This window comes from Bubalus bubalis, chromosome 3 (genome assembly GCF_019923935.1).
Source record: "Bubalus bubalis isolate 160015118507 breed Murrah chromosome 3, NDDB_SH_1, whole genome shotgun sequence".
In the NCBI taxonomy this organism is placed as follows: domain Eukaryota; kingdom Metazoa; phylum Chordata; class Mammalia; order Artiodactyla; family Bovidae; genus Bubalus; species Bubalus bubalis.
In genome coordinates, this window is record NC_059159.1 from 161,239,645 (window position 1) to 161,266,961 (window position 27,317).

The 27,317-nt window shown below is 43.3% G+C and overlaps 1 protein-coding gene across 10 annotated transcripts in view; it reads left to right on the top strand.

The window, feature by feature from the left end:
• PALM2AKAP2 (PALM2 and AKAP2 fusion) overlaps positions 1-27,317 on the top strand; it is a 515,120-nt gene that overhangs the window by 221,642 nt on the left and 266,161 nt on the right. For all 10 annotated transcript variants that reach the window (XM_025279197.3, XM_045165161.1, XM_044940414.2 and 7 more), the window contains 2 exons: positions 1,948-2,028; positions 8,303-8,433. In XM_025279197.3, the coding sequence (XP_025134982.2) occupies positions 1,948-2,028; positions 8,303-8,433 (212 nt within the window). Of the gene's footprint in view, positions 1-1,947; positions 2,029-8,302; positions 8,434-27,317 lie in introns of those variants that run through there.

Here is a 27,317-nt window from a genome sequence, read left to right on the forward strand (position 1 = left end):
TGGATGTGCTGGGTCTTCATTGCTGTGCAGGCTTTTCTCCAGTTACAGGAGTGGGGATTACTCTCCAGCTGTGGTGTGTGGGCTTCTCTTGCTGTGGAACATGGGCTCTAGGACTCATGATTGTGGGCTCATTAATTGCAACTTCTGATGGCAGCCCACTCCAGGATTCTTCCCGTGATAATCCCATGGACAGAGGAGCCTGGTGGGCTACAGTCCACGGGGTTGCCAAGAGTTGGCCACAACTGAGTGACTGAGCGTGCATGTATGCAAGTATACCTTGATAGCCCATGGGAATGAAAGATAAACTCCAGTAAACTTACCCTTGAGAAATCCTAGAATATAGAGATAGTGGTTCTAGAGGTCTTTGCTTGATCATGTGGTACCTTTGAGATGCTGGACAGGTGGGTTGTTATCACTGGTCCTTTCTTTTCCCGTCTACCTCCATATATTGTGTATTCTTGGACGTCCTCTGGGATTAAGCAGCATCGATGATGCACCATGGATTGGAGTTCTTTGGTAAATAATAAGTTCCTAGAATGGTCTCAGGTCTCATAGGAGATTATGTCCCTGACTTGGATATTATGTCCCAGTGGCTTGAAATTATAAACTACTATTTCTTCAAAGTCTGTGTATTACACAGAACTTGGTTATAACAAATAATTACGGTGTTGATTTGAACAGCAGTGGTACATGCACATCCACAGAAACATAGCAATTGCATGAAATAAAAGCTTCCCTTCACACAGAGCAGGACAACCAGGCTTTTACATTATTGTTGTCTCCAGGATTTTGGCTGTTGTGTGAAACACCATTATATCTTGTCTAACAAGTTTCTCCCTGCTTATGTGAATAAAAGGAAATAATCTAGTGCAGTAAATGTGTCAGTAAATCACACCCTTATGAACTTTGGAAACAAAACATTGACCATGTAAGCTATCATAAGGGCAGGCCTTTCTATAAGAAAAGAAATTAATCACCTTTATGTGATGTTTATTGTCTCTATTTGATATGTATAGAGAAGAAAAATACAAAGTGTACACTCCAGTAAAACAGTTATGCTGTGAATACAAGGGAAATATGTTTTTTTAAAAGCCATCTCTAGGCATTGTCTAGAAGTAAATATGTGACAGTAAGTGTAACGGCAAAGAATATTTATTGAGCATTTACTATGTGCCCGGTCATTGTTCTACGTCCTTTACATGCATCATCTCATTATCAGGGGCCCAGCTATATGGTTTAGGTACAGTTCTTATCTTCTCTTTATTCCAGAGAAGACTTAGACCCAGGGAGGTCACACGGGTAACAAATAGAAAAGCTGGGAATTGGACCCAGGCAGCCCCAGTCCAGACTTCACATTGACCATAACCTGAGTGAGCCTTTGCCCACATGAAATGCTCCCTCCAAGAGGAGCTTAAACAAAGACCACCCATCTAATTTGCATTGTTTGGTCGGTCCAGCTGGATGATTTGTCCTACAAAATTTGAAATTGCATGGCATTATTTATATGTAGGGCTTTGATAACAGGAATCTAAGCCCAGAATTTCCCACAGTTTTATTCTATCATCTTTGCAGTTGAGAACAACCTCTGTCTTCACAGTTGAGACATTTTTATTCTTTGTCTCTAAATTAACACCGCACAGACCATGACTCGTGTGTGTGTGTGTGTGTGTGTGTGTGTAGAAGCTGCTTTCTTCTGGATTAAATTGTTGCAGCTTGGCTGAGTGAGGAGAATTCTCCCACTCACCGAGCCCACAGCAGACATGTTAGGAGAAGGCTGCTGCTTACAACACACCCAGACCCGGAGGGGCAGGTGACAACGGTGTGCGCCCAGCATCTCTGGAAGGGTCTCTGCAGATGTGTACGCGGCCGCTGCTGCTTCCTGCCGTCAGATTCCCGGAGCCAACACCCACCCACTCTTACAGCCTCTCTCTCTCTTTTATTTTCAAGGAAAAAAGAAAGAGGCAGACGGAGATAGAAGGCAAGCGCCAAGAGCTGGACGAGCAGATACTTCTGCTGCAGCATTCCAAGGTAAGCAGCTGATCCCTCGAACCTGTCTGTTATTAGACATGCAGATCACACGCCAGGGAGCTGGGCAGAGCCTGCCCTGGGTGAAGGCACTGCCGAGGGCTGCACCAGCCCTTTTTCATTCAGTCAGGAAACCATCCCTGGGCTGTTCTTGTGAATTTCTCAAATTCAGGGCATTGTTACACAGCCTTCCAATTTCTGCAAGCCTGATGAGATGATAGGGTGCCTGTGGACCGGTTTAGGGGGTGGGGTGTGCCTCTGAACTGTGGTGGTTATATATAGAAATTGGAGGAGAATTTCCACATGGTGAGTGAGGCAGAGTTCCAGGGCTATATCTGTAATCCATAGGTGCGGTATGTGTGTGTGCATGCGTGCAGAGGTGATACATTTAACATAGTGCTCTTTATTAAATTCAAAATATCAATCTTTTCTTTCTTGATATGGAGGAGAGGGAGATCAGAGCAGTGTGGTCTGATAAAAAAGCAATGCTGTGCATGCCAGATTATGTATGTGTTTTATTTCTACTTTAATAGTTTTCAAAGTGTCCTGTTAGAGCACTCTCAAAAGATAGTATTGAAATGATTTGACTTGGTTGGTTTTCATTGCACCACAGGGAAGAGAGAGATGTTTATTTATTTATTTTTCTTTAAAACAGAATGCACTTAAGCATTATAATTGATGGCAGCCCAGGAGAAAGCTCTATCACCGTCACAGGGACTCCACCAGCTGCAGAATGTTGCTTTCTGCAGGCTCAGAGAATAGTGTGACCAGTGGCCAGCGGGGCGGTGCTGCTGGCTTTTCACTGCCCCTGGCTTTTTGAGAAAAGGCTTCTCCTGCTCACCCCAAGTTGCCGTGACATTGCACGTAGAGAAACTGGATCGCTTAGAGGGCTAGTTGGGAAGGCGGGGCTGACTCTCAGGGTGATGCTAGATGTGGATTATTTGGACTTTTTTTTTTAGCAAGAGGAACCTTTACAGTTGCATTTCCCATTCTTTTCTAGAAGACAGGGTTGTGCTATATGAATCCTCAGAATGAAATCATCAGCAACATGATTTTAAATAGCAACATGACCTAAATCTGCTTCCCATATTTATCAGTTCACCGTTAACTTGAACTAGAGAAAGGTGTTTAAAAGGAAAGAAAGCGGCACAGTAGTGAAAATTGCCTTTTTCTCTCTTACTGCTTATCATGTAAATCCATTTATGGACCTTTCCTTGTAGGAAGCTTTGCATCTGTGCTCTATGCCACTGTTCTTTCCTGACCATGTTCCTCAGGGAGGACTGGGGGCCGAAGTTAGCATCTTCTTTTTACAGAGAGGTGTGGCTTAAGCTTACTTCACAGAACCAAGTGAATTGTTCAAGGTCAATCTGGACAGAGCTGGGTCTCTGGCTCAAAGTACAGTCAATTCACTCCTGATAAGAAACCAAAATGTACTAAACCTCAATGAATTCTTGCTTAAAAGGTGAACTTTTGAATAAGAATACTGAAAGAATGAGAGGATGTTTTTGACTAGACAGATTCTCTCCTCTTTCAGCTCAGTGAAGTTCTTTGTATCTGCATTCGTTGAATCAAAAGTCAGGCAATAAACATATATCAGAAGATCAAGATTCTTTTGTCTCACTTCTCATCTTTCTGGGTGTCAAATAAGATACCAAGGATTCATTCATTGCTGATCCAGTCCAGTGTTACAGTGTTTATTTCATATTTCATCTGTCCGCCATCCATCCACCCATTCATCCAGTCAATAAAAATAACAGTACAAATGACTTAGTATTGCATAGGAAAGCAGTGAGATTCCTTTAAAGACTTGGAGACAAGGGAATAAGATAGTTCTCTATGGTTATCCTGGTAAAATTTTCACACAGTTGATGAGATTGACTATTTGAGGAAGCACATGGCACTTTCACCAAGGTTACCTTCCTATATCTGGGGAAAAAGGATTTGAAATGATGAAAATTTAATAAATGGAGACCAATGCACTATAATTTTATCTTACTAGGAAAGGCTTACTAGTGAGCCTTGACCAACAAAAAAAGAAAGCTCAGAGATCTCCAATGTGGTTTATCAGGTGTTACACTGGAGAGAGATGCCAGCTCTGGGAGGTCCCGAGTTTCTCTGCCCTGGTGAGATTGGGTGAGGACAGTCGCTAGCCTTGCTGCAACACAGGTGGAACTCCTTCATGACCGCCTCTCTTTGTTCCCAGTCCACCCACCCCAAAATGATAAGAGTTATTTTACTATAAGGAAGGTGGTGCCTGACTGAGACATATGATCATTGCAGACACCAGAAAGGAATAGCTTCTACTTTAAATCAGTTAACTGTGGACTGACCTTAAATAGCATGAGTCATCTTCCCTGTGATCATTCATTTTGGAGCTTGGCAGCCTCACCTCTGAATGGTAGTACATTCATTGAGGTTATAGTTCCCCCTGGGCTCTTGGTGGAGACCCAGCCAGCACCCTGGTGGCAACACAGCAGCCATGTCATCCCTTTGTCCGTCATCACTGGGACTTACCTGGTAGTCCAGTCTTTAAGACTTTACCTTCTAAGGCAGGAGTGCAGGTTTGATTCCTGGTCAGGGAGCTAGGATTCCACATGTCTCAAGGCCAGAAAAAAAAAAAAAAAAAGCATAAAACAAAAGCAATATTGTAACAAATTCAATAAAGATTAAAAAAAAATAATAATCAGTTCAGTTCAGTTCAGTCTCTCAGTTGTGTCCGACTCTTTGCAACCCCATAAATCACAGCACTCCAGGCCTCCCTTTCCTTCACCAACTCCCGGAGTTCACTCAAACTCATGTCCATCAAGTTGGTGATGCCATCCAGCCATCTTATCCTCTGTTGTCCCCTTCTCCTCCTGCACCCAATCCCTCCCAGCATCAGGGTCTTTTCCAATGAGTCATCTCTTCACATGAGGTGGCCAAAGTATTGGCGTTTCAGCTTCAGCATCAGTCCTTCCAATGAACACCCAGGACTGATCTCCTTTAGGATGGACTAGTTGGATCTCCTTGCAGTCCAAGGGACTCTCAAGAGTCTTTTTCAGTGCCTAATGTGTGTGTGATACTTTAAATATATCCCCTCAATAATGACACCAAAGTAGATACTACTCCCCCTGGGTTATGTGAGAAAACAAACTGGTGAGATCAAGTAGTTTGCCCAAGAACGTAGAAACTCTAAATGGGGGAGCCCAGTTGAACCCCAGTACTGTCTCCATAATCATGCTTTCTCCAGGAGACTGTTTTCTTCAAATGAAATAATTTGTCTAGAGAGACGTCAATCATGCTCCTCAGTGTCTCTTTTACTCTAAATATATTTTCATGGGCTCTGGAAAGTTTGGACCACATGGAGATATGCTGCAGTGATGATTGGTAGTTTCTTGAAGTAGAAAATAGGTCAGTAATTACTGTTTATTTTACCATTTTTCAAAATCCCAGATGTGCTCTTAGGGAGAAAAAAATAATCAGTGCAAATTTAAATGGAAAAACATTAGAATTTGATTTCATTTTTATTAAGATATAATTCTCATTATCAAAGTCTTTGGATGCTTATTCTTATGCCATGAAATATGAATTATTTAGACATTCACTGGTCTCTTGTCAAAGCAAATAAATAGAATGTAAGGCAATCATGTTGATACTTGTATATTTGATTAATATACTTATTAATTGCAATAGGGCTATATAGTAGCGTCACAAAATGAAATATCATTACTTTTTATGTGAATGACAAGCAAATTCTATAAGGCGATGAAGGAGGTGTTGAAATATTAGCTGCTACAACCCAGTGATTAGGAAACCTCTGGGTATCTTGAGGTCCTGGTCAAATTAAACTCAGATTTCTTTTTGTAAGATCCTTAGATATATTGAGTATCTAATATTTGTGCTTAAGAATTTCTAAGAAATGCTCATGTATGGGACCAGCAAGCAATTTTAATAGATATATTCTTTTTCCTGATTGTAAAATAAGAAGTGTGTAATCATTTCAAGAGTGAAATTTAAAAGTACAGGAAAATATAAAGCAAAAACTTATCAATTGTCCACTCACCACCCAGATATGATCCAATATATTTTTATAGAGTAAGATAATGGAGCCCTTACTATAGGCCTCATCAGCCTGTGAGTAAAATGAAATTACATTAACATTAGTATGCAGAATTCACTAACTTTGATCTCCCTTTTGATTTTTGTATATGGTTCTTTGAAGTTCTTCTACAAAACTTTATAATTTGTATGAACTCACATCTAACATTCACTTTACAATTTCTGACCTTGATGTCATCCTTGGAAAGAACATCTTCATCTTGAACACTTAATCTATGATGTTTCTTCTACTTCAGTAGTTTGTTGACTAAAATCTAGCATATATTTTCCTATAAGAAATAAGGTAGGAATAACTTTACTTTTCCCTGATGGTGAGGCAGTTGCCTCAACATGATTTATCGATTAATTCATCCTTTTCCCCACAGATTTAAATGTCTTCTTTGTCATATACGTATTTCTCACTTACATTCAAGTCTGCCATTTATAGATTCTTTTTATTCCATTAATCTGCCATTCCTGTGCTAATTTCATTCTCCTGAATCCCTCTAGCCATTTAATATATTTCATAATATTTCATGCAGCAAGAGCCATCACTCTTCTTCCTTTGAAAAATTGTCTTGGCTTTTAACTCTATGGACACAATTACTTATTTTTATTGTTTTTATTATGTAACTCGTGATCATGTGAGTTTAAAACAGTAAATCAACTATTGGATTGTACCAGACAGACTGAATTTAATATTCCCTTTGCCCCTTGGTTGAATTGCCTGAGATTTGTCTATTTCATCTGTCATGTCAAGGTCCCAGCAATAGCAAGCCCTCAGTACAGATTGCCATGTGAATCCTTCTGGGACTGTCACACTTATAAAGGTTTGTATGATACATCAGCAGGGTCAGAATCCAGTTTCTCATAACCACATCTTCAGTACGTAAGCTGCCTTTGAATTATTTATTCATGAGCAGGTACACTGACTAGAGTTTTCTTCTAAATCCAAGCTATGAAAAACCATGTTTTTTATATTTAAAAAACCACAGCCTTTTTTCTCCAGAAGACTGAAAAAAAACAAATCAAAGACGGACTTGTGACCTTGTGAGATATTTATGATCAACACTCCAGGGTCATTTGCTGAGAAGCCTGAAGGTATCAGGAGCCTTGCTTGCAAAGACATTACGATTGTGTCTCTCACAATTGTGAACCATTCAAACTGTTTTTAGACTTTTCTTGGTTTTTAGTCTGTATGAAAAGCCAAGTTCAAATTTGAAAATATTGACCAGGCAGGCAGGGTACATGGTGTAAAGGAACTTGTAATGTCAGAACACCTTTGGGAAGCTGAGTTCCCTGAGACCGGCTCACTGTCTCATTCTGTTAGATCCCCTCTTCCTCTCCCCTGCTGCTGCTGCTAAGTCGCATCAGTCGTGTCCGACTCTGTGCGACCCCATAGATGGCAGCCCACTAGGGGGACACAACTCAGCCGGCAAGAGAGCCACCAACATACACAAATTGTACCACAAGCTTTCACACCTGATTTTATATTATTAAACAATGCCCCATAAATTTTAAGTACTTTTTAACAATACTTTTTAATCTTTTAAAAAGAACACATTAAGATGGACTGGATATTAAGTGATCTTGGGAAATTTTATAATCAATCTGCAGTTGCATAGAAAATGTCCTTATTTTTTAGAGACTCATACTGAAATATTTATGGGTGAAATGTCCTGATGTTGGTTATTTACTTTAAGAGGCTTCAGTGGGAAGGGCTTCCCTGGTGGCTCAGACAGTGAAGAATCCACCTGCAATGCAGTAGACCCAGGCTCAATCCCTGAGTTGGGAAGATCCCCTGAAGGAGGAAATGGTAACCTACTCCAGTATTTTCTTGCCTGGAGAATTTCCTGGACAGAGGAGCCATGGAATCCCATGTCCTGATATTGGTTATTTACTTTAAAATGCTTCTGTGGGAAGAATATATGGGGAAATATGACAAAATGTTTATAATTGTGAAATGCACATGAAATTACATAGGAATGCATCATCTAGTTTTTTCTGTTCTGTATGTTTTCAAATTTTTTAATCATAGAAAATATGGGAATCAATCCTTCTGGTGGCTCTCTGGACATAGGGTAGGAGCAAGTAGGGGACCACTGATGAGGGGCAAAGCTAAAACAGAGGGGCCTTGGAGGGAGAGGACGGTGTGAACTGAGAGGTATCGTCAGTCTGCTCTCTTTGCTCATTCCCACAGTCTAAAGTACTTCGAGAAAAATGGCTGCTGCAGGGCATACCTGCTGGAACCGCGGAAGAAGAGGAAGCCAGGAGGCGGCAGTCTGAGGAGGATGAGTTCAGAGTCAAACAGCTTGAAGATAACATTCAGAGGTAGGTGGTTTCCAGTCCAGGGCCACATGCTGTGGCTTTACGATGCAGCAACTGCCATTCTCCTCTAGGTGTTTCTGCATGCCATCACCTTTCCCCAGCGCCTTAGAATTATCTTCCTAAACAGAGTATGTACACTGTTTCCACTGAAACTTTCCCAGATGATCCAGAATTTTTACTCTGAGGACTAAGTATTGTATTGGGCTGTCACATAGTATAGTGGTGTCTTCATGGACCAACTAATGTGATGAGCAGCTTGCCCCTTCACTAAATGTCCCCCTTTTGAGTTCTGTCAGCTCTTGCCTTTTTCCTTCTTGAACTCAGGCTGTTAGCGCTTAGTCTGTTGCCAAATTTACTACCTTTGAGCAACTTGAAGTGGGAAATCTATAGCCAAGGGTCTTGGAATTGAAACTGACGGTCCCTCTGAAGGCTGTGTGCCTGTGCTCTAAAAGATTCACAAAGTATAATGCTCAGAGGGTGCTCTGTGGTCCTCAAGCAGGTTCTGAACATTTCAGTCTAGGAGATAAGTGACCTTCCTGTATGTCCAGTGTCTAGCCAGACTCATACAGAAGCAAAACAAATATATGTTTCCATTTGGGATTTGTAGCCACAGCAGGTCCCAGGACACCCAGCCAGAGATGTGAGATGGTGCGGAAGATGGTGAGTGGAGTTGCCTTAGAACAAAATCTCCATCTCCACCTCATCCCCCAAATTCTGCCAGATATCTCACCCTGGAGAGTGTCTTCTCTTTCTCCTGGGGTTTTGAACTCTTTTTAAAATACAAAGAGTAATAGCTAACTTGCCTCCAGTCGTCTGTACCCAAGATTGAATGAAGCTGGTGAGAATACCTTGGGGACCCCAATAGCATCACCAAAGGGAAAAGCAGACTGACTGTAAGGTCCCAAGGCCTTGTCCCTGCTTTACTTGATCCCTAAGGCCCCTTACAGAGTTCTTGGAGCAGCTTGGCCAAGCTTTGCTTGTAGGGGAAACCTGCTAAGAAAAAGTTTATATGAGATGTGTGTGTGTGTGTGTGTCTACATACATATACATACACAAGCACATTTTTCTTAAAATATAAAGGATAAAAGCTAAGTGATATATGTATACATATATTTAATATTGGAAAGGCTAAATTATATATTAACATATATATATATGTCTCTGTGTGTATGTGTAGGATTGGCTGAAAAATTCATTTGGGTTTTGCTATAAGATGTTACAGAAAAATATGAATGAACTTTTTGACCAACCCAATTATTTATATATATATATCATAAGAAGAAATTTTAATTATGTGAATGCTGACCTCAAGCTTGTGAGGATAAGTACCTGCAGGATCCCAGGGTAAAAAAGGGATTTCTTCATGTTAGAAGCCCAAAAGACAGAAAGAGGAGGGTGCAGAATGAGTGGCTCAGAGTCCTGAGCTTTGGGGATTGCCTCTCCTCAAAAGTGGCTCAGCTTGCTGCATCTTAGACAAGATGAGGGAGCCAAGGATAATGGGAAACAGCGACAGTAAGTTAGAGAGGAAAAGACAGCTCTGAGAATTTTTTTTTTCTTTTGAGAAATGGTTTTGTAGGAGGTTGTTTTTAAGTCTCAAAGTGGCAAGTCCATGGTGCTTTCAGTTGCAATAACAGTTGAGACCATATAGCATCTCTTTGTCTTTACTCTCCTTAAAAGCTCTAGTCCATTTCCTGTCTCTTTCTTGCTGGTTTCACGTAATCAGGACAGATGGGTCTGGCACCAAGTAGATGCCCCATAGCTGTTTGCCGAATGAAAAGACTGGGGCTGGGTGCACCAGGCATCAGGGGACCTGCCTGGCAGAGGGAGCCTGGGGAGCTACTCTCCAGTCCAAGCTAGCAAAACCCTAGGAACCAGTGACTTGGGCACAGCCTAGTCACAGCAAGAACTGTGGTTCGGGCTCACATGGGACAGCATTATACTCCTGAGGAGTTCCAGGCAGGATGAAGAAACAGAGATGAAAATTGCAGGCCCCCTCTGAAGTGGAGGGAGACCGGGTACACACAGATGGGCAGAAAATCTGATTTAAAAATCGTTTTTTAAAACCCGGATGTCTTTTCTCACTGAGCCCGTCATGTACATTCATGTCATGTAGTAGGTGTTGTTACAGATGGAAGGCAGACAGGATTTGGAAAGTAGGATAAAACTAGTTCTATAAGCTTTTCTAGTTTTCTTAATTGGCATCAGAAAACGTGGTCTTCAGCCACATTGGCAGTTTCACTTTGACTTAAATACAAATATATTATTGTTCTGGCCCAGTAGGTAGTAACTCTCACCTGTCAGATGAGCCATAACAGGTGGAAGTAGAGTCTTAAATCAAGACTCAGTTTTGGCTAAATTAATCATTGGAGCGAGATATAAGAGTGAGGGGCTGGTTTGTGGCTCAGGTGGGCAAGACCATATTCCAAAAAAATAAAGAAAATCTCTTTTCATTTTTTGAATAAGTAGAGGAAAGAGCTCATTCAATGCGTGCAATCTCCTGGAGGCCATTTGAGAGAGAGATTCCCAAGCCAGAAGGAAAGAAATCCTAACAGACTAAGGGGCTAGGAGTGGGGTGCTTAGGCCTAGATTCAGGGCTATTTCTTTCCGCCACAATCATGGCTTTGCTGGACATCAGCCAGATGGGCACTGGCCATTCACTGGGGGATGAGCTGTGGTCCTTGGAGCTGCTTTTCTGTAGGAGCTGGGCTGCCAGTGCATCATTTCCTCCTTAGGGCCTCTTGTGGGAGGAGCTTCTCCCTACCCTAGATGTCAGTTTCTGCTTCCCTTCATCTTCCTTACATCTTCTGTCTTCTGTGGTGTTTAGCATCGCTAAGCTCCAGTCCCAAGGGAAGAAAGAAAAGAGCTTTTTCCCCACTCCTCCCTTAAAGGATGTTCAGTCACCTGACACTTCCCTGAAGTCAAACACTGGTTCTCTCTCACATTCTTAATCCCTGGAACTGCATTAAAGGCTCACTGTAAACTGAAGCATCCTCCAGGTTTACAGAGTCTGTGTGGATTGGGTAGCCTGGCTTTGCTCATTTTAGCTGAGTTTGGCTAAGTGACTCTAAGCTGTAGGTTGGATGAGTCTGCTCATACTTTCCCTGCACGAATGAACTAATCATGACAATTCCCTTTTATGGGAATGGCAGAGGTGCAGAGGGGCTGAACAGGCATAATGCATAGGCTCAGAACTGCCCGCGAGCCATTAGCTAAGATGGGTGGATGGCTCATCCCCAAATCCAGGGGAAGAGATGGACAGTCAGCCTTTAGTAGAAGAGTACAGATACAGATATAGTAGAGTACAGATACAGGAAAGGGTGAAAATGTGGACTCATCCTGAAATCTTCCAGAAGCGTGATTATTTCATTGAAAACTGCAAACATGAGGGAAAACTGGTCAGCAGGAGGAAAAGTACAGAAAAGCAAATGAATGTGAAAGGGGATGAACTAAAATAACTCAGGAATTCAGAGGAAAAGGAAGAAGAGAATAAAGGAAAATATGAGTGGCTTTGAAGTCAGATCTGATCTTTACATAATAGGAATCCTGGAAACTCTGCAGAACCACTAAATAAAGGAATTCTAAAGGAAAGTTTCTTTGTTTGAAACAGAACATTAATTTGTAGATCTTAACATTTGGGTCCACTCGTCTAAGTTCACCCCTAGCAACAAATTAGATTTTCCTAAAGAGATCTATGAATTCCTTTCAAATTGAATTAATACATAATAATAATATGAATATAATAAAGTATATTAGTACATTTGTGCTCTGAAGGTGTGTTAGTTCCTCTTGGTGATTTCGGAGTAGCTTGAAGAACCTGATGGAGCAGTAGAGGATGCCTACAAGGAAAGATAAAGGGAAATCAGGCTCGGTTAGTTTAGAACAAGAGAAGAGAATGGTAGCAACCTAACTCAGAACTTGATGTATATGTAGAATTTAGGTCACATCTGAATTCTTATGTCTGGGCCATTCTGAATATGATAAAGACTTAAAATAAAGCATGAGAACTTGTACTTAGACATATGTCTGTTTCACTAGATATATCTTCAAGAGGAAAGAACATAACCACATTTCTAATTCTGATTTGAAAACCCTTTGCAGTGCCAGTAACCATACAGGCAGTTCCAGGTTAACAGACATGTTTTCTTCCAAAATGTTGTTTGTAAATTGGTGGTGACTTGGAACTAAGAATGTTGTCTGTCTTTTAAAACTATAATTTGTGCTGCTTAGGTCTTGAGGGCAGTCCACAAAGAAGACAGGAAAAACAGAGGGAAGGAGAGAGGGAGGGAGGGCAAAATGTAACCAAATTATTAAATCTAGGCATTAGAATCACCTGGGAAGCTTTTTAAAAATATAAATGCCCAGGTCTCATTCCAGGAAATTTGGATTCAGTGACCACGGTGACAGTGAAAGAGAAAGTTGCTCAGCGGTGTCTGACTCTTTGTGACTCCATGGATCATAGTCCATGGCATTCTCCAGGCCAGAATACTGGACTGGGTACCTTTCCCTGCTCCAGGGGATCTTCCCAACCCAGGGATCAAACCCAGGTCTCCCGCACTGCAGGCCGATTCCTTACCAGCTGCGCCACAAGGGAGCCAAGGTGAGGAGTCCTGTAATTTATGTTTTTCAAACACCGCTCCAGGTACTTCTTTTGCATGGTCAGGTTCAAAAACAATTTCTAAAATGGTAAAAAGCATAGCTCATAAGTGAAATCCCATTTTAATTCCTATAAACCCCTAAGGGAAGTGAGAAGTAAACAGTGTTTGTAAGAAAATTGATTTCATCCAAACACATAAAGGACAACCCTGACCCTTGATTTCAGACTGATTTGAAGGCTTTGACTCAGGGAAATTTGAACCCTGCTTTGGGACTTCTGTGCGTGCGTGCGTGCTAAGTTGCTTTGCTGCTGCTACTGCTAAGTCGCTTCAGCCGTGTCCAACTCTGTGTGACCCCAGAGATGGCAGCCCACCAGGCTCCCCCGTCCCTGGGATTCTCCAGGCAAGAACACTGGAGTGGGTTGCCATTTCCTTCTCCAGTGCATGAAAGTGAAAAGTGAAAGTGAAGTCACTCAGTCGTGTCCGACTCTTTGCAACCCCATAGACTGCAGCCCACCAGGCTCCTCCATCCATGGGGTTTTCCAGGCAAGAGTACTGGCGTGGGGTGCCATTTAGTTGTGTCCTATTCTGTGTGACCCTCTGGGCTGTAGCCTGCCAGGCCCCTCTGTCCATGGGAGTCTCCAGGCAAGAGTACTGGAGTGGGTTATCGTGCCCTCCTCTAGGGGATCTTGACCACCCAGGGGTCGAAGCCCTGTCTCTTACGTCTACCTGCATTGGCAGGCGGGTTCTTTACCACTAGCACCACCTGGGAATAGGTGGGAATAAAGCTGTCTCTCTGGCACTGGGCTGAGGTCTCTCCCCCATAGGCCCCATGGTGGAGCCACGCTTTCATCTGAACTTGATTAGAAACAGCCTCGGTTTGAAGTGAAAGTGTTTGTCATCAGTTGTGCCTGACTCTCTGTGACCCCGTGGACTGTAGCCCTCCAGGCTCCTCTGTTCATGGAATTCTCCAGGCAGAATACTGGAGTGAGTTTCCATTCCCTTCTCCAGGGGATCTTCCCGACCCAGGGATTGAACCCAGGTCTCCTGCATGGCAGGCAGATTCTTTACCACCTGAGCCACCAGGGAAGCCTTGGTTCACCAAATGCAAATTGATACAGACCAGGAAAGATGGCTACTTTCACATAGGCCAGAAAATTCTACCAATTTTCAAAGGTTTCTGGCTAAAATTAACAGCACAATAGCCTTGAAGTGATGACATCAAGGTGACAGGGAAAGAAGATGAGAACTGGTCAGTATAATGGATATATTGATTGTCAAATTCTCTTGCACAGCTTTTCATGAGGTAGTGTTGGGATGGCCCAGTCAGTCTATTGGTTGTATTCTCAGCTCACTAGAAACCAGGAGCAAAACAGGGTTAAAAAAAAAAAAAGTTGGAATCGTTGAAAGAAAACGCTGTACTCTTTTTTAAAAATTTGAATATCATATCTTCTGTCTGCTTTTCCTTTGAAGTTCCATACTGAGAAAGCCCAAAGGATTGTTTCTGGCTTGGGCCCATCACCCACCATTGTCTATGCCGTCACTGGAGGTGATGGGTCCCTGGGGGCCACAAGTGGGTTTCTCATCAATGCTTTTGGACATTTTAGGTAGGTAAAGCCACACCAGCTCTGTCTATTTCACATCTGCTCCAATCAACAAGTCTTGTCACTTGCCTTGTGGTTTTCCACCTAAGATTCTTTCTTGTTTAACCAAGTTTTATTTAAGTGTTTGAAATATAATGTTACGTTTCTTTCATTAGTGAGATATATAGAGAAAATTTGTCCACTCACCTTAGAATTACCCCCGAAGAAGATGAGAAACCTCATGCAGTGGTAAATGAAAAAGTAAGAAACTGCCAAAGCCAAGGTGCTGATTCCAGCTCTGCAGCCAATTCGTTGTGTCACTTGCGGTAAATCTCTCATCCTCTCTGGTCGCGGTTCCCTCGTGTTTTCAGTGGGAGGTCTCTCGGGATCTTTCAGCTATGGTATTCTGAGATCCTCTAATTTGGGAGGTTGGCCAAAAATCCCTCCTAAACAAATGTACCTGTGCAGTGAAATATTAATATCACTATTGTAGAAGGAAGTAGTTTTGGAGACAGGCCAGAATTGGGGAAAGAGGCTAAATTCTCAGGAAACAAAAGCTCCACGTGTAACTGACTCATCCCAGAGGTGACTAATTTCATCTCAACAGCCATCAGTTCTAAAATATGTGACATCAAAATATTCACTAAATAAAAGATTCAAGTCTCAATTGCTAACCTGTAGAGGGTCATACAACTTTTTAGAAATAAAATTCAAGACGCAAGTGGCCTGGTTCATTTCTATTTCTGACTCGAGATTCTTCGAGTGCCTACATTAGTCTCTGATGGATACCAGAATTCACTTAATTTTCCACATTCTTGAGGCACTCAAAGCAGAAGACTGGCGACATCAGGCATAAGCATGTGTGTGTTATATTATGGGATTTTGGCAACCAGAGAGATGACAGTCACCCACAAATAGCTGTACTAGAAAAGGCAACCGCAGAAATGTTCGTTAGAATCACAAAGGATACTTGCTCAAGATTCAGTGTGTTCTTTGTGCTTGCTATTTTTAAGTCCATGATGCACTGTTCTTTCTCAGCATGGCATGGAGCATGCCACATTGGCATTCCACATCTAAGCACTCCTGGGAGCATTCAGCCATCTAGCCCTGGTCTGATTCCCATCCTTTTCAAAATATATCCGTATAGACTGTAAAACATATGATGATATAATGGACTGTATTGTCTAATATGCATTGGTCTTGTCCTCTGTCCTGGGTACTGACCTAACTTTGGGGCCTCCATGAATTCATTAATATTCTCATTTCATCCCCAGAACACTCTCATGAAATAGTTGTGATGATAATGATACCCATTATACAGTTGGGAGAACTGAATCTTAGAAGAGAGATAAAGTGACTTGCTGCCCAGAATGACCCCATTAAGAGCCAGTGTTTGATTTCAGCTCTGCCTAACTCCAAAATTTTCAACAGAAGTGGTTATTTTAAGCTGAAAGTCTTTGAGACCTGTGATATTGATTGAGATCACACCAAAGTTTACCTCATGGTATAGGTGGATGGACAGATAGACATACTCCTTCTCCCTTCTCAAGGACCTGGAAGAGTCTGGGCTTGGATCCATTGTGAGTGAGCATCATGACTGGGGAGGCTGGCCCATTCAGATTCTTTCAAGAAGTACAGGTTCCATTGTAGCCTTCTAAAGCCCTTGGCTCCCAAGGACACTTTCTTGGTTGTATACAACCTAATCTCTGTTGGAAACCATGTGTGGTGATGCAAAGGTCCCCCAGCAGAGTGTAGTGATTAGGAATCTGGACTTTGGAGTTGGTTTGAGCCCTAGTTCTGCATTTACAAGTTGTTTGATCTTGGACAAGCCCTGTAACTTCTCTGGACTTGAATTTTCCCACCCATACACTGGGGATAGCGATGCCCACCATGAAGAGTTGTCGTGTGTAGAGACCATGTGCGTGTGTGAAGGGACCGTGCAGCAGCCTGTCAGGAAGAAAGCATAAAGTGAAAGTGGCTCAGTTGTGTCCGACTCTTTGTGACCCCATGAACTATACAGTCCATGGAATTCTCTAGGCCAGAATACTGGAGTGGGTAGCCTTTCCCTTTTCCAGGGGATCTTCCCAACCCAGAGATCAAACTCAGGTCTCCCACACTGCACGTGGATTCTTTACCAGCTGAGCCACCAGGGAAGCCCAAAGTAAGCATAGTGCTATTGTTATTATTTTCTCTATCCTTTTAGAGAGGGTTTCCAACAGTAACACTATTGACATTTGGGGCCAGACAATTCTCTGTTTTGTGGGGGACTGTCGTGTGACTTGCAGAATATTTAGCAGCATCCCTGATGTCTACCCAGTAGATGCCAGGAGCAGTACCCCTACACCCCCAGGCACGACACTCAGAAGTGTCTTCAGACATGGCTAAATGTCTTCAAAATATCCCCTAATTGATAACCACTGTTCTAAAACCTGGAGTTACAGGTGTTGATACTGAAATAAAAATCACCCTGTCAAACATCTTCAGAATACAGAATCCTAAAAAGATTTTTGAAGATAACAGTGATTCTCAGTGCAGAATGACATAAAGGCTTTGAGTTGATTGAAAACAGAAATGTCAAATGCTGCGCCATGAAAGTCAGCTCTGTGTTAAAAAGAAATAGTTGGTTTTTCCTTTGTTTTGGTTTGGTTTTTGGCATCCAATGCTGTGCTGATTTTGCAAAGGCAGTGATTTTATGACAGCTCATGAAATTGCAGAATCTTGGAGTATGCATAACTGATGTGTTGTTACCTGAATCAGCTTTTATCTGATACTTCACAATTTGCAATGAACCCAGTGAGTGGGAGTCAGTAGACAGTTTCTCCCCAGAGGCTGAAAGTGACAGGGAGCTCATTTCCTCACAAAGTAACACTGAAGTCCACACTGAAACAACTGCTCATTATTGCAAAGAATCCTCCCTTGGGATGAAAGTTACATTCTTTGCAATTTCCCCCTGCTCTAAGGTTCCTACCCTGCCCCCAGGAGAGTCCCTCTTTATAAGATTCTGAAATCTTGAGGCTTCTGAGTTGTGGTCAGCTTAGGAAGCGCTCTGAAATTGCATTCACGCACATCTGCATTGCATGTGAATTTCCTAGTGGCCAGTAGTGGAAAAGCCTACTGCTAGATGTTCCCAAGCATCTTGCCTTACTCAGGTTTTATAGGGTCCATTATAGTTGCCTCATTGATTAGGTAGATTGAGTTTAAAGTGCCCAGAATGATGAAAATAGTGGGAGAATTCCACCCATACACTGAGACCATGTAAAAGTCACATTGGGGGATTGCTTGCATTTTCCTGTCCTTAGAACAGTTGCTCTAGTCGAAGGAATTATGCAAACTCAACTTTCTTGGCAGCTGGTCCCAAGATTTTTGCCCTATGATTGCCATGCCTTAAGTTCCCTCTCTACAAATGCTTTGAAAATGGTATTTTTCTACCCCAATAGCTTATAATGTGGTCACTTCTAACCCCTCTAAATTCTTAATGGAACAAAAGCATCAGTGGTCCTGTTGGTAGTCTCTTCCATGATCTTTACCAACTGTTTACCAGTTGTGCATTCTGAAGGCAATGGATGGTCTCTTCCCAGGTCCTTCCCAGCAAGGACAGTCTATGATCTTATAACATGGGGGCCTTACAGTCAAGTCTGATGGCTGAGGTTCAGTAGTCATGTGGTCATGGGGACCCAGGCAGGCTTTGATGGGGAGAAGACCTGCAGGGAGGCTGACCTGACACCTCCATCAGCACAGTCTGCAGCGTCGTCGATCTCTTGGGCACAACCCCGCTTGATATGCTTTTTTCACTGCTCAGGCCCAGAGAAGAATGCAGTGGGACTCCAGGCTGCTTGAGACTTAACACTGCAAGGCTGCCTCTCGTGGCCTTTCTAGTTTCTTCCCTGATCAGGTCCAAGCCTTGAACCCTCCAAGGCAACAAAGGGGAGATAAGCTGCACAAACCCTCTCCTGGTCTAGGGTTCCAGTTCCCCAACAGACTTGCGAGAACACTAGAAGAAATGCCTCTCTTCTTACTCCCCCCGCCCCTAGCCAAAGCAACTTCAGCCACCAAGGGTTCTTTAGATTTCTCACCCAAGGTGTGAACCTTGAGAATGGGAATTTCAGGACAGGTGAGAGAAAAAGGGTATGCAGCAATGGATGAGTTAGGTTTTAGGCCATGTTTATTAGGAGGGATTTGCCAACATCCTTGTTCCCATCCCTTCTTGGCGAAACTATCGTTATTTTTGAGAACATTTGGAGCACATGTGCAATTATACTTGCAATGTGATGAATTAAGATTTATTGTACTCACAGATTCTGAGTCAGGAGTTTGGGCAGAGAACAGCAGTAATGGCTTGTCTGTGCTTCACAGTGTGGGACCTCAGCTGGGACCCCAGCCACACATGGCTGGGGATGACTCAAGGGGCTGGGTGCTGGAATCACCTTCATCGCATGTCTAGGGCCTGAACTGCTGCTGCTGCTAAGTCGCTTCAGTCGTGTCCTACTCTGTGCGACCCCATAGACGGCAGCCAACCAGGCTTCGCCAACCAGGCTTCCCGTCCCTGGGATTCTCCAGGCAAGAACACTGAAGTGGGTTGCCAGTTCCTTCTCCAGTGCATGAAAGTGAAAAGTGAAAGTGAAGTCACTCAGTCGTGCCCGACTGTTAGCGACCCCATGGACTGCAGCCCACCAGGCTCCTCCGTCCCTGGGATTTTCCAGGCAAGAGTACTGGAATGGGGTGCCGTTGCCTTCTCCGAGGGCCTGAACTAGGATGCCTCAAAGCCTGGGTGGTACTAACATCCATTGTACTTCCCCGTGGCCCTTCCACAGGGCTAGCCGTCTCCCCGCGTGGCAGCTGGGTTCTGAGAAGCAGCACCACAAGGGGTTAGTCTAGAGAGCAGATATTCTTCCAAGGGAGCCAGGAGGAAGTTGTAAGACTTCTTCCATCCTGGCCCCTCAGAACTCTGGTCTCATCATTTCTACTGCATCTTACTGGTTTCAACTGAACCACTAAATCCAACTCTAAAACTTTAAACACTAAAGCTTTTTCCCTGGTGGCTCAGTTGGTAAAGAATCCACCTGCAATGCAGGAGACAGGTTTGTTCTCTGGGTTGGGACGATCCTCTGGAGAAGGAAATAGCAACTTACTCCAGTATTCTTGCCTGGGAAATCCCATGGACAAAAGAGCCTGGCATGCTGTAGTCCATGGGGTCTCAAGAGTCAGACACGACTTAGTGACTACCTCCACCACCAAAGCCAACTCAGATTCAAGGCAAGAGAAGTGAGAATCCACATCTTGGTGGGAGTGGCAAGGTCACATTGCTGACGAGCGTGTGAGATGGAAGAGACTTTTATGGACTGTTCAGGAAATATGGTCTGCCTCAGAGCCTATATTGTTTGCTGTGCGTTTGAAGCCTAGTCTTTATTATTTCGCGTTTTTTGTTTGAGTGTTCCGTTTATTATTATTCTGTATTCCTCTTTATTTTTATGAATATCAAAATCTTCTTTAATGCAGTTAAAAAATAAAGGAATAGAGGCCCCCGAATGACTTACCTAAAACCTCATGTAAAGTGACAAGACCGCTGTGCTCCCTGCTGACTTAAAGCACCCTCCTCTCCTCACTGCTAAGGCTTTTGATCTCTTTTGAAACAGAATCTTTGTTGGAATAATACAAACTCCGGGGATGTCGGAGTCTCATGTTTTTTCCTCCCATGTGAAAAGGCAAAGGAAAAAAGTGAATAATGTTTGAACATTGCCAGTTCACAGAGCATATCTGTGAGGTTAGGGACATCGCTGCCAGCACAGACTGGCACCCCAGTCAGGGTGCCCGGAGGAAGGATTTTACGCACTGCCATGGTATGTGGCATGAGGGTTGCCACCATAACCAGATTTGGCTGGAAGGACTGGGCATCTCTAATCACCAGTGGCATTCATGGCCATTGGTGGATCACATGACTCTTCAGTGCCAATTAGCAAATGCAGCTCCACTTGAGGCCACTACTTAGAAAGGCCTCCGGGCCGGACTCCAGCCTCCCTGCTCTCTTGGCTCATGTCCTCAGACAGAGATAAGCTGTACACGCATGTGCAGTGGTCCTGCTTACTTCTTCGTCTCTGCTGGCTTCCTTCTTATTGGTCACTAAGGTAGTCTCAATTTCCTCCCATCCTTAGTCTCAGGTAAAGGCCAGAGGGGAGGGAGAGGAAACTTTTTACAGGCCACTGGGGCACACAAACAACTAAGCCATCAGTTACAAGCTGGTGGGATAGCTCCTGTCATGAAGGTTCAAAGAGGGCCTGTGGGAGCCTGTAGAGGGGAGGGGTCATTAACACTCAGATCGGGGAGTGCGGGTAAGACATCCTAGTGTGAAGTGTGAGGAGAATGTGTTTAGCTCTTGATTTTATCTGCTGTTGATTTTCAGCAAATGGTTTTATCTTTTTACACTACATTACACCGTGTTACCTTATATTACTCTACATTGTGTTACATTATGTTCATTCTTGATTAGGATGTAAATTCCAGGAGCACAAGGACTTCACAGGTTGCTCACTTTGTAAGTTTCCTAAGGGTGCTGTAACAAATTAGAACAAACTTGGTGGCTTCACACAACAGAAATGTATTCTGTCACACTTCTAGAGGCCAAAAATCTAAGATCAGGGTGCCAGCAGGGCTGCGCTTTCTCCAGAGGCTCTAGGGGAGGATCCTTCCCTGCCTCTTCCAGCCTCCGGTGACCCCAGCATTCCTTGGCTTGTGGCTGCATCAGTCTCATCTCTGCCTCCATATGCCTTCTCCTCTCCTGGTGTCGTGTCGTCTTCTGTCTCCTGTAACACTTGCCATTGGAGTTAGAGCCCATCCAGATAACCCCAGATGATCACATCTCAAAATCCTTTAATTACATCTACAAAGACCCTTTTTGCCCCAAAATAAGGTCATACTTACAAGTTCCAGGGTTAGAATGTGGTCATATCTTTTGCGGACCACCATTCAACCCACTGGGCTCCCTAGGTGGCTCAGTGGGTAGAGAAACTGCCTGTAATGCAGGAGACACAGGTGATGCAGGTTTGATCCCTGAATCAGGAAGATCCCCAGGAGGAGGGCATGGCAACCCACTCCAGTATTCTTGCCTGGAGAATCCTGTGGACAGAGGAGCCTGGTGGGCTACAGTCCATAGGGTCACAAAGAGTTGGATATGATTGAAGCAACTGAGCATGCACGCATGCATTCAACTCACTACACCTGCTATATATATATATATATATATGTCCCGAGTACCTAGAATACTGTCTGGTGTCTACTAAGCTGCTCTCATTAAATGTTTTTTTATCAACATAATTAAAACTTATATAATTTTCACAACAGTAGGATGCTAATTCTATTCAAGTTCCCTTAGACTATGAACTAGGAGACACTGAAACACATCCAGGGACATAAAACAAGGTGCAAAAATTTCATGGTGTAGTGATAGAGTAAATACCTTTTAATTTAATTGATCTGTATCAGATTTAGGTCATCTAAAGGATTGTGATGAGGTTCAAAACCAAGCTTTATGTCTAGAGACAGTGTAGGGTTGTAGTTACGGCTGAGAGCATCAGCATCCCACTTGCTGGTTCAAGTCCAGGGTCTCCACTTGCTGTCTGTGTGATCTTAGGCAAGTTCCTTTAGATGGTCTCTACTTCTCTTGCCTCTACTGCAAAGAAAAGTTAATAAAATAATAACAAGACAGACTTTATTGGGTAGTGGTGACAAGCTAATATATACGGAATGCTTATTACTTAGAACAACCTAGGACTTGGTGCACAATAGGTTTTAGCTTTTATTGTAAAAATAAAAGAGTGATGTGACAATACACAGTATATAAACAACCCCAAATTAGTTGATTTTCCCGGACTCCGTCTCCGTTCTCAAACAGATGAGAGGGACGCCTCTGCCCTAGGCTTAGCACACTGTTCAAAAGTCAGCTGCAGCTGGACATACAAATCCACTGATGACTTGGAAGCACCGGCCCGCACCTCTGGGAGGTCCCAGGCAGAGGAGGAGAGGGGGCCGAGAGCACAGGCCTCATAGCTGCTGCCTTGAGGGCAAGAAGCAGCCTCTGTCCCCAGGATAGCGGCTTGCCTCTCTGGTTCCCTCTCTCTCTGTCTCTGATCAGCTCATGTCTGTCACCCTATGGCCCTCAGCAGGAATTCCAGGGCTTTCCAGAACCAGTCAGCTAAAGTGGAGGATGAAAAAGAACAACTCCAAGGGCAAAAGAAGTAGGACAATACGAGAGAGAGATTTGAGAAGAACTCAGACTAATTGTGGGGCAAACCCAGTTGAAAGGTGAGAAGTTAGAGTTATCTCAGCAGGTTATTTTTATTTTTTTTTAATGTAACCTTGTGCTTTCCAGTTACTTATTAAAAAAAAAATCATCTTGATTGTTAGAGTGATACCCTGCTCAGGTCCTTAGGAGACTTTGCTTTGTTAGAGAAAAACAGCTAAGTCTACTACTATTTAAAGCATGTCCAGGGATCACTTCTGGTCAGGCAACTGTTCATTACTAGTAATATCAGTCTATGGCAAGATAGACTATGGGCTTCCCTGGTGGCTCAGAGGTTAAAGCATCTTCCTCTAATGTGGGAGACCTGGGTTCGATCCCTGGGTGGGGAAGATCCCCTGGAGAAGGAAATGGCAACCCACTCCAGTGTTCTTGCCTGGAGAATCCCATGGACGGAGGAGCCTGGTGGGCTACAGTCCACAGGGTCGCAAAGAGTCGGACACGACTGAGAGACTTAACTTTAACTTTCATGGCAAGATAAGGACAGAAATTGCCAGAAGGATGTTTGGAAGCCTTATGACAATCTGGCATTGTCCTGACAACCAAGTCGATGTTCAGTGGCTCATTTTACTGAATGGACCAGTTTGTGGGCTGTTGCATTCCTTGGTGAGTTGCTTGTGTCATGAGCTTAGTGTCATATTGGTCTGTGATGGATTGGGATAAAGCCCTAGTCCTTGAGCACACTGCTACAAAGCAAACATCAGAGAGAAGAACATATATCCCCAGTTGGACTTGTGAAAAGTATGTCATGACTTTAATCTGCATTTCATTGAATATAAAGAGGTCAAGGTCCTCTTGATATGTTTAACAGGCGTTTGTATTTATTCTTTTATGAACTACCTATTAGTACTTACCTTGTTATTGTTTAGTTGCTAGGTCTTGTCCAACTCTCTTGTGACCTCATGGACTGTAGCTCTCCAGGCCCTTCTGTCCATGGGATTTCCCAGGCAAAAATACTGGAGTGGGTTGCCATTTCCTCCTTCAGGGGATCTTCCTGAACCAGGAATCGAACCTGAGTTTCCTGCATTGGCAGGCAGGTTCTTTACCACTGAGCCACCAGGGAAGCCCGCCTATTTGTATACTTTGTTCTTCTTCTGGAGTGTTGATATTTTTCCAATCAATTTTTAAGAACTTTCATAAGTTTTGTTTTGCCATTTTTGTGGCAAACAGTTTTCAATTCAATGAAGTATTTTTCAGAACAAAAGGTAAATATATATATGCCCCAAGATCACAGTTTTTGACTAAATGTTTAAATATTGTCATTGCCATCTCTCTGCACCAATTTGTCTTTTTTTTTTAACTTTTCATTTTATATTGGGGTATAGCCAATTAACAATGCTGTGATAGTTTCAGGTGGACAGCAGAGGGACTCAGCCTTACATATACATGTGTCTCTTCTCCCCACTCTCCCCTCCCATCCAGGCTGCTATGTAACAATGAGCAGCATTCCATGTGCTATGCAGTAGGTCCTTGTTGTTTATCCATTTAAAATGTAGCAGTGTGTACCTGTCCATCCCAAACTCCCTAACTTCCCCATAGGATACACCAATTTATCTCTAGATCTAGAAAAAACCTTGCAGAGTCTTTAGACTGAGCACCTCTCCATGCCTGAAGCCAGGACAGACCTGGGAACTCTCAGAATGCCCCAGCCAGCCAATGATCCTCCTGCAGCTAAACCCAGGTTCCTGGTGCTCTTTCAGAGCTACCATCTTTGCCTGTAGCGAATGCTAAAGAAAGTAGCAGCCCCTGATGAGGAATCCCAAATTCCAGAGTAATGCCCCAGAGTGATGTGGTTTTCTTGGGAGCAGCTGTTTTATAAATAGGACTTGGGGGCATCTCAGGCCTTCCATATAGGGTAATGTGCTGCTGCTGGGGTCTGCTCTATGAAGCAGAGGACGGACTGTAAGACACTGACGTTTGAACATTAGCCACACAGATGTCTTGGTGTTTGTCATCTTGAGAAAATCAGTTAATGTCCTGGGTGAATCTGTACATAGGAATAAAAATAAAATTGCTTTCCCTGGGGACATCTTAAAATTTTTGGCTGGGCTTCAAGAGGAGGCCCAGAGAGATCATCATTGGCCTGGGAAATCCTCGGTAAGACTCTCTGCCTCGTTAAAAGAATCATCTGGAAGACTCTTGGCAGCTGGTGTGTTCAGCCCCTGCCTTCAGGTAGGACTGCACTTACACCATTTCGGAGTCATGCCCGTGTCTCCTACTTTTAAAGAAGGAAGGGAGATTCTACACTTGAGTTCCTTTGGCCAGCACTGTCAGGGCCTTGACAGTGTTAATGGAGCCAGGCAGGGAGGAAGCCGTCCTCGGGCCATGGTCCTCTTGGGGAGACTCAGAGGGGGCATCCTCATGTCTCGAGGATGGTGGCACTTAGGTTCCAAGTGTGTCCTGTGTCTCGTGGAGTCCGATGCAGCTGTGATAAAGAACGTTATTAAAATGCTCCTTGGTTTTCACATGTTCTTCCTGGAATTTTCTCCAGCCATCTTTTGCTTCATTTAGCAATTAATCCCAAGTTCATTTTGCATCCTTGGATGTGAATCCCAGGCTAAACAGAGAATTCCAGTAACTGGAAATGTGGATTTTCCACAATTTTAAATATTCACCCCTTGACTTTTTAGCAGAGATTTCTAGGGCCAACCCTTCATCCTCTATGGAAGGTTTAAAGTTAAGAGTAAGCATTCTCACTCAGCTTGAATCCTCACTTCACCACTTCTCATGGCCTTGGACTGCTTATCTTGTGTTGCTGTCAGTTTTCTCATCTGCAAAATGGAAATACTCAGAGTATATAGACTCTGAGCATTGTTCAGAGTATGATATGAGTTAACACATGCAGTTAAGTGCTCAAAATAGTGTCTGACAAGGATGATAGCTGCTATTCTTTTTACCATGACCCAAAGTCTAAGGTTTGCTTCAAGTGAATGGAATGATTCTCAGACCAAGTTTTTTCACTGTCCATTTATTAGAAGGGAGTCTAATTTAGTCCTGAATTCTGTCCCAGGTCATATTCACTCTGTTCAGTATTAGTAAGTATTGATACAAAGTTGTTGGGTTTTGGGGGAAAGGCATTGGGAATGACTCCACATCACTGTTTTAGAAATGCCCTGTGTTCCTTGTGCTGCTCACCTCCTCTCTCTGAAATTCCACGGTGTTTGCTACCAGCTCATTCAGTAAGACAGTATGCCCACTTCCTGTTTAGATGAGATCTTCTTTAATCATTAGAGTATGGGAATTTGCACTAAAATAAATTGTTGCTGCTGCTGCTGCTAAGTCACTTCAGTCGTGTCCAACTCTGTGCAACCCCAGAGACGGCAGCCCACCAGGCTCCCCCGTCCCTGGGATTCTCCAGGCAAGAACACTGGAGTGGGTTGCCATTTCCTTCTCCAATGCATGAAAGTGAAAAGTGAAAGTGAAGCCACTCAGTCGTGTCTGACTCCTAGTGACCCCATGGACTGCAGCCCACCAGGCTCCTCCGTCCATGGATTTTCCAGGCAGGAGTACTGGAGTGGGGTGCCATTGCCTTCTCCAAAATAAATTGTTAGTTAATCACATTAGCCAACCAGAAAGATTTTTTATTTAGTAGGGCAAAAAATAATTTACTGAAGTGCCTTTGAAATCTATTAGTGGTTGTCTCTATTCTCTGAAGAGAATTAATACTGGATATGCCTTTTAAAAAAAAAAATAATTAGAACAAAAGGGCACAAGAGCAGTGGTACCCTACTTCATTTGTAACAGTTATACTGTTCACACTTGCCCCAGGTCATAGCAACACCAAGGTCAAGCTCCCAGTAACGTCAGGTATAAATGTACTTCACCCCTGCACACACACGTGCACACACTCTCCCGTTCTCCAAAATTTTCTCACCATGATGTTTTGTGGGTGAGGAAACAGACCTCAATGTCTTTCTCAGCCATTTGAAGCCATTGTGCGGAGTGCTGAGTTCGTGATTCTGCTTTTATATATGTTAGAAATGTGTGTTGCCTGGATGAGTTTATGTTCACATTCATAAGCACAGACAGGTGTTTCCTTTAATAGAACAGGCTCAACATTGCTTGTTGAATGATTGCACCTTTAAAAAGTCAATCTCGAAAGTGAAAATTAGGAATCTTGATTAAAAACAAGATACTACTCGTGAAGATTCTAGGAATGCATAGCTGACTTTGGAACAGCCATTCACTGTAAAACATTCTCCCCATCCTCAGGCAGACTCCACTGACTCCATACCCCACCTTCACTAACTGTCCTCTCTCTCCTCCCCTTCAGAACCATGCTTCTTGGAGCATCAGCCACACTTAGCATCTCCACCTCCTCATCTCCCATTTGCTCTCCTGTGTGACCTCTGACCCTGCACTTGCCACATCTGCAGTGGCTAAGTGCAAGGGAGAGTGTTTAATCTTCACCTTAGTTGACTG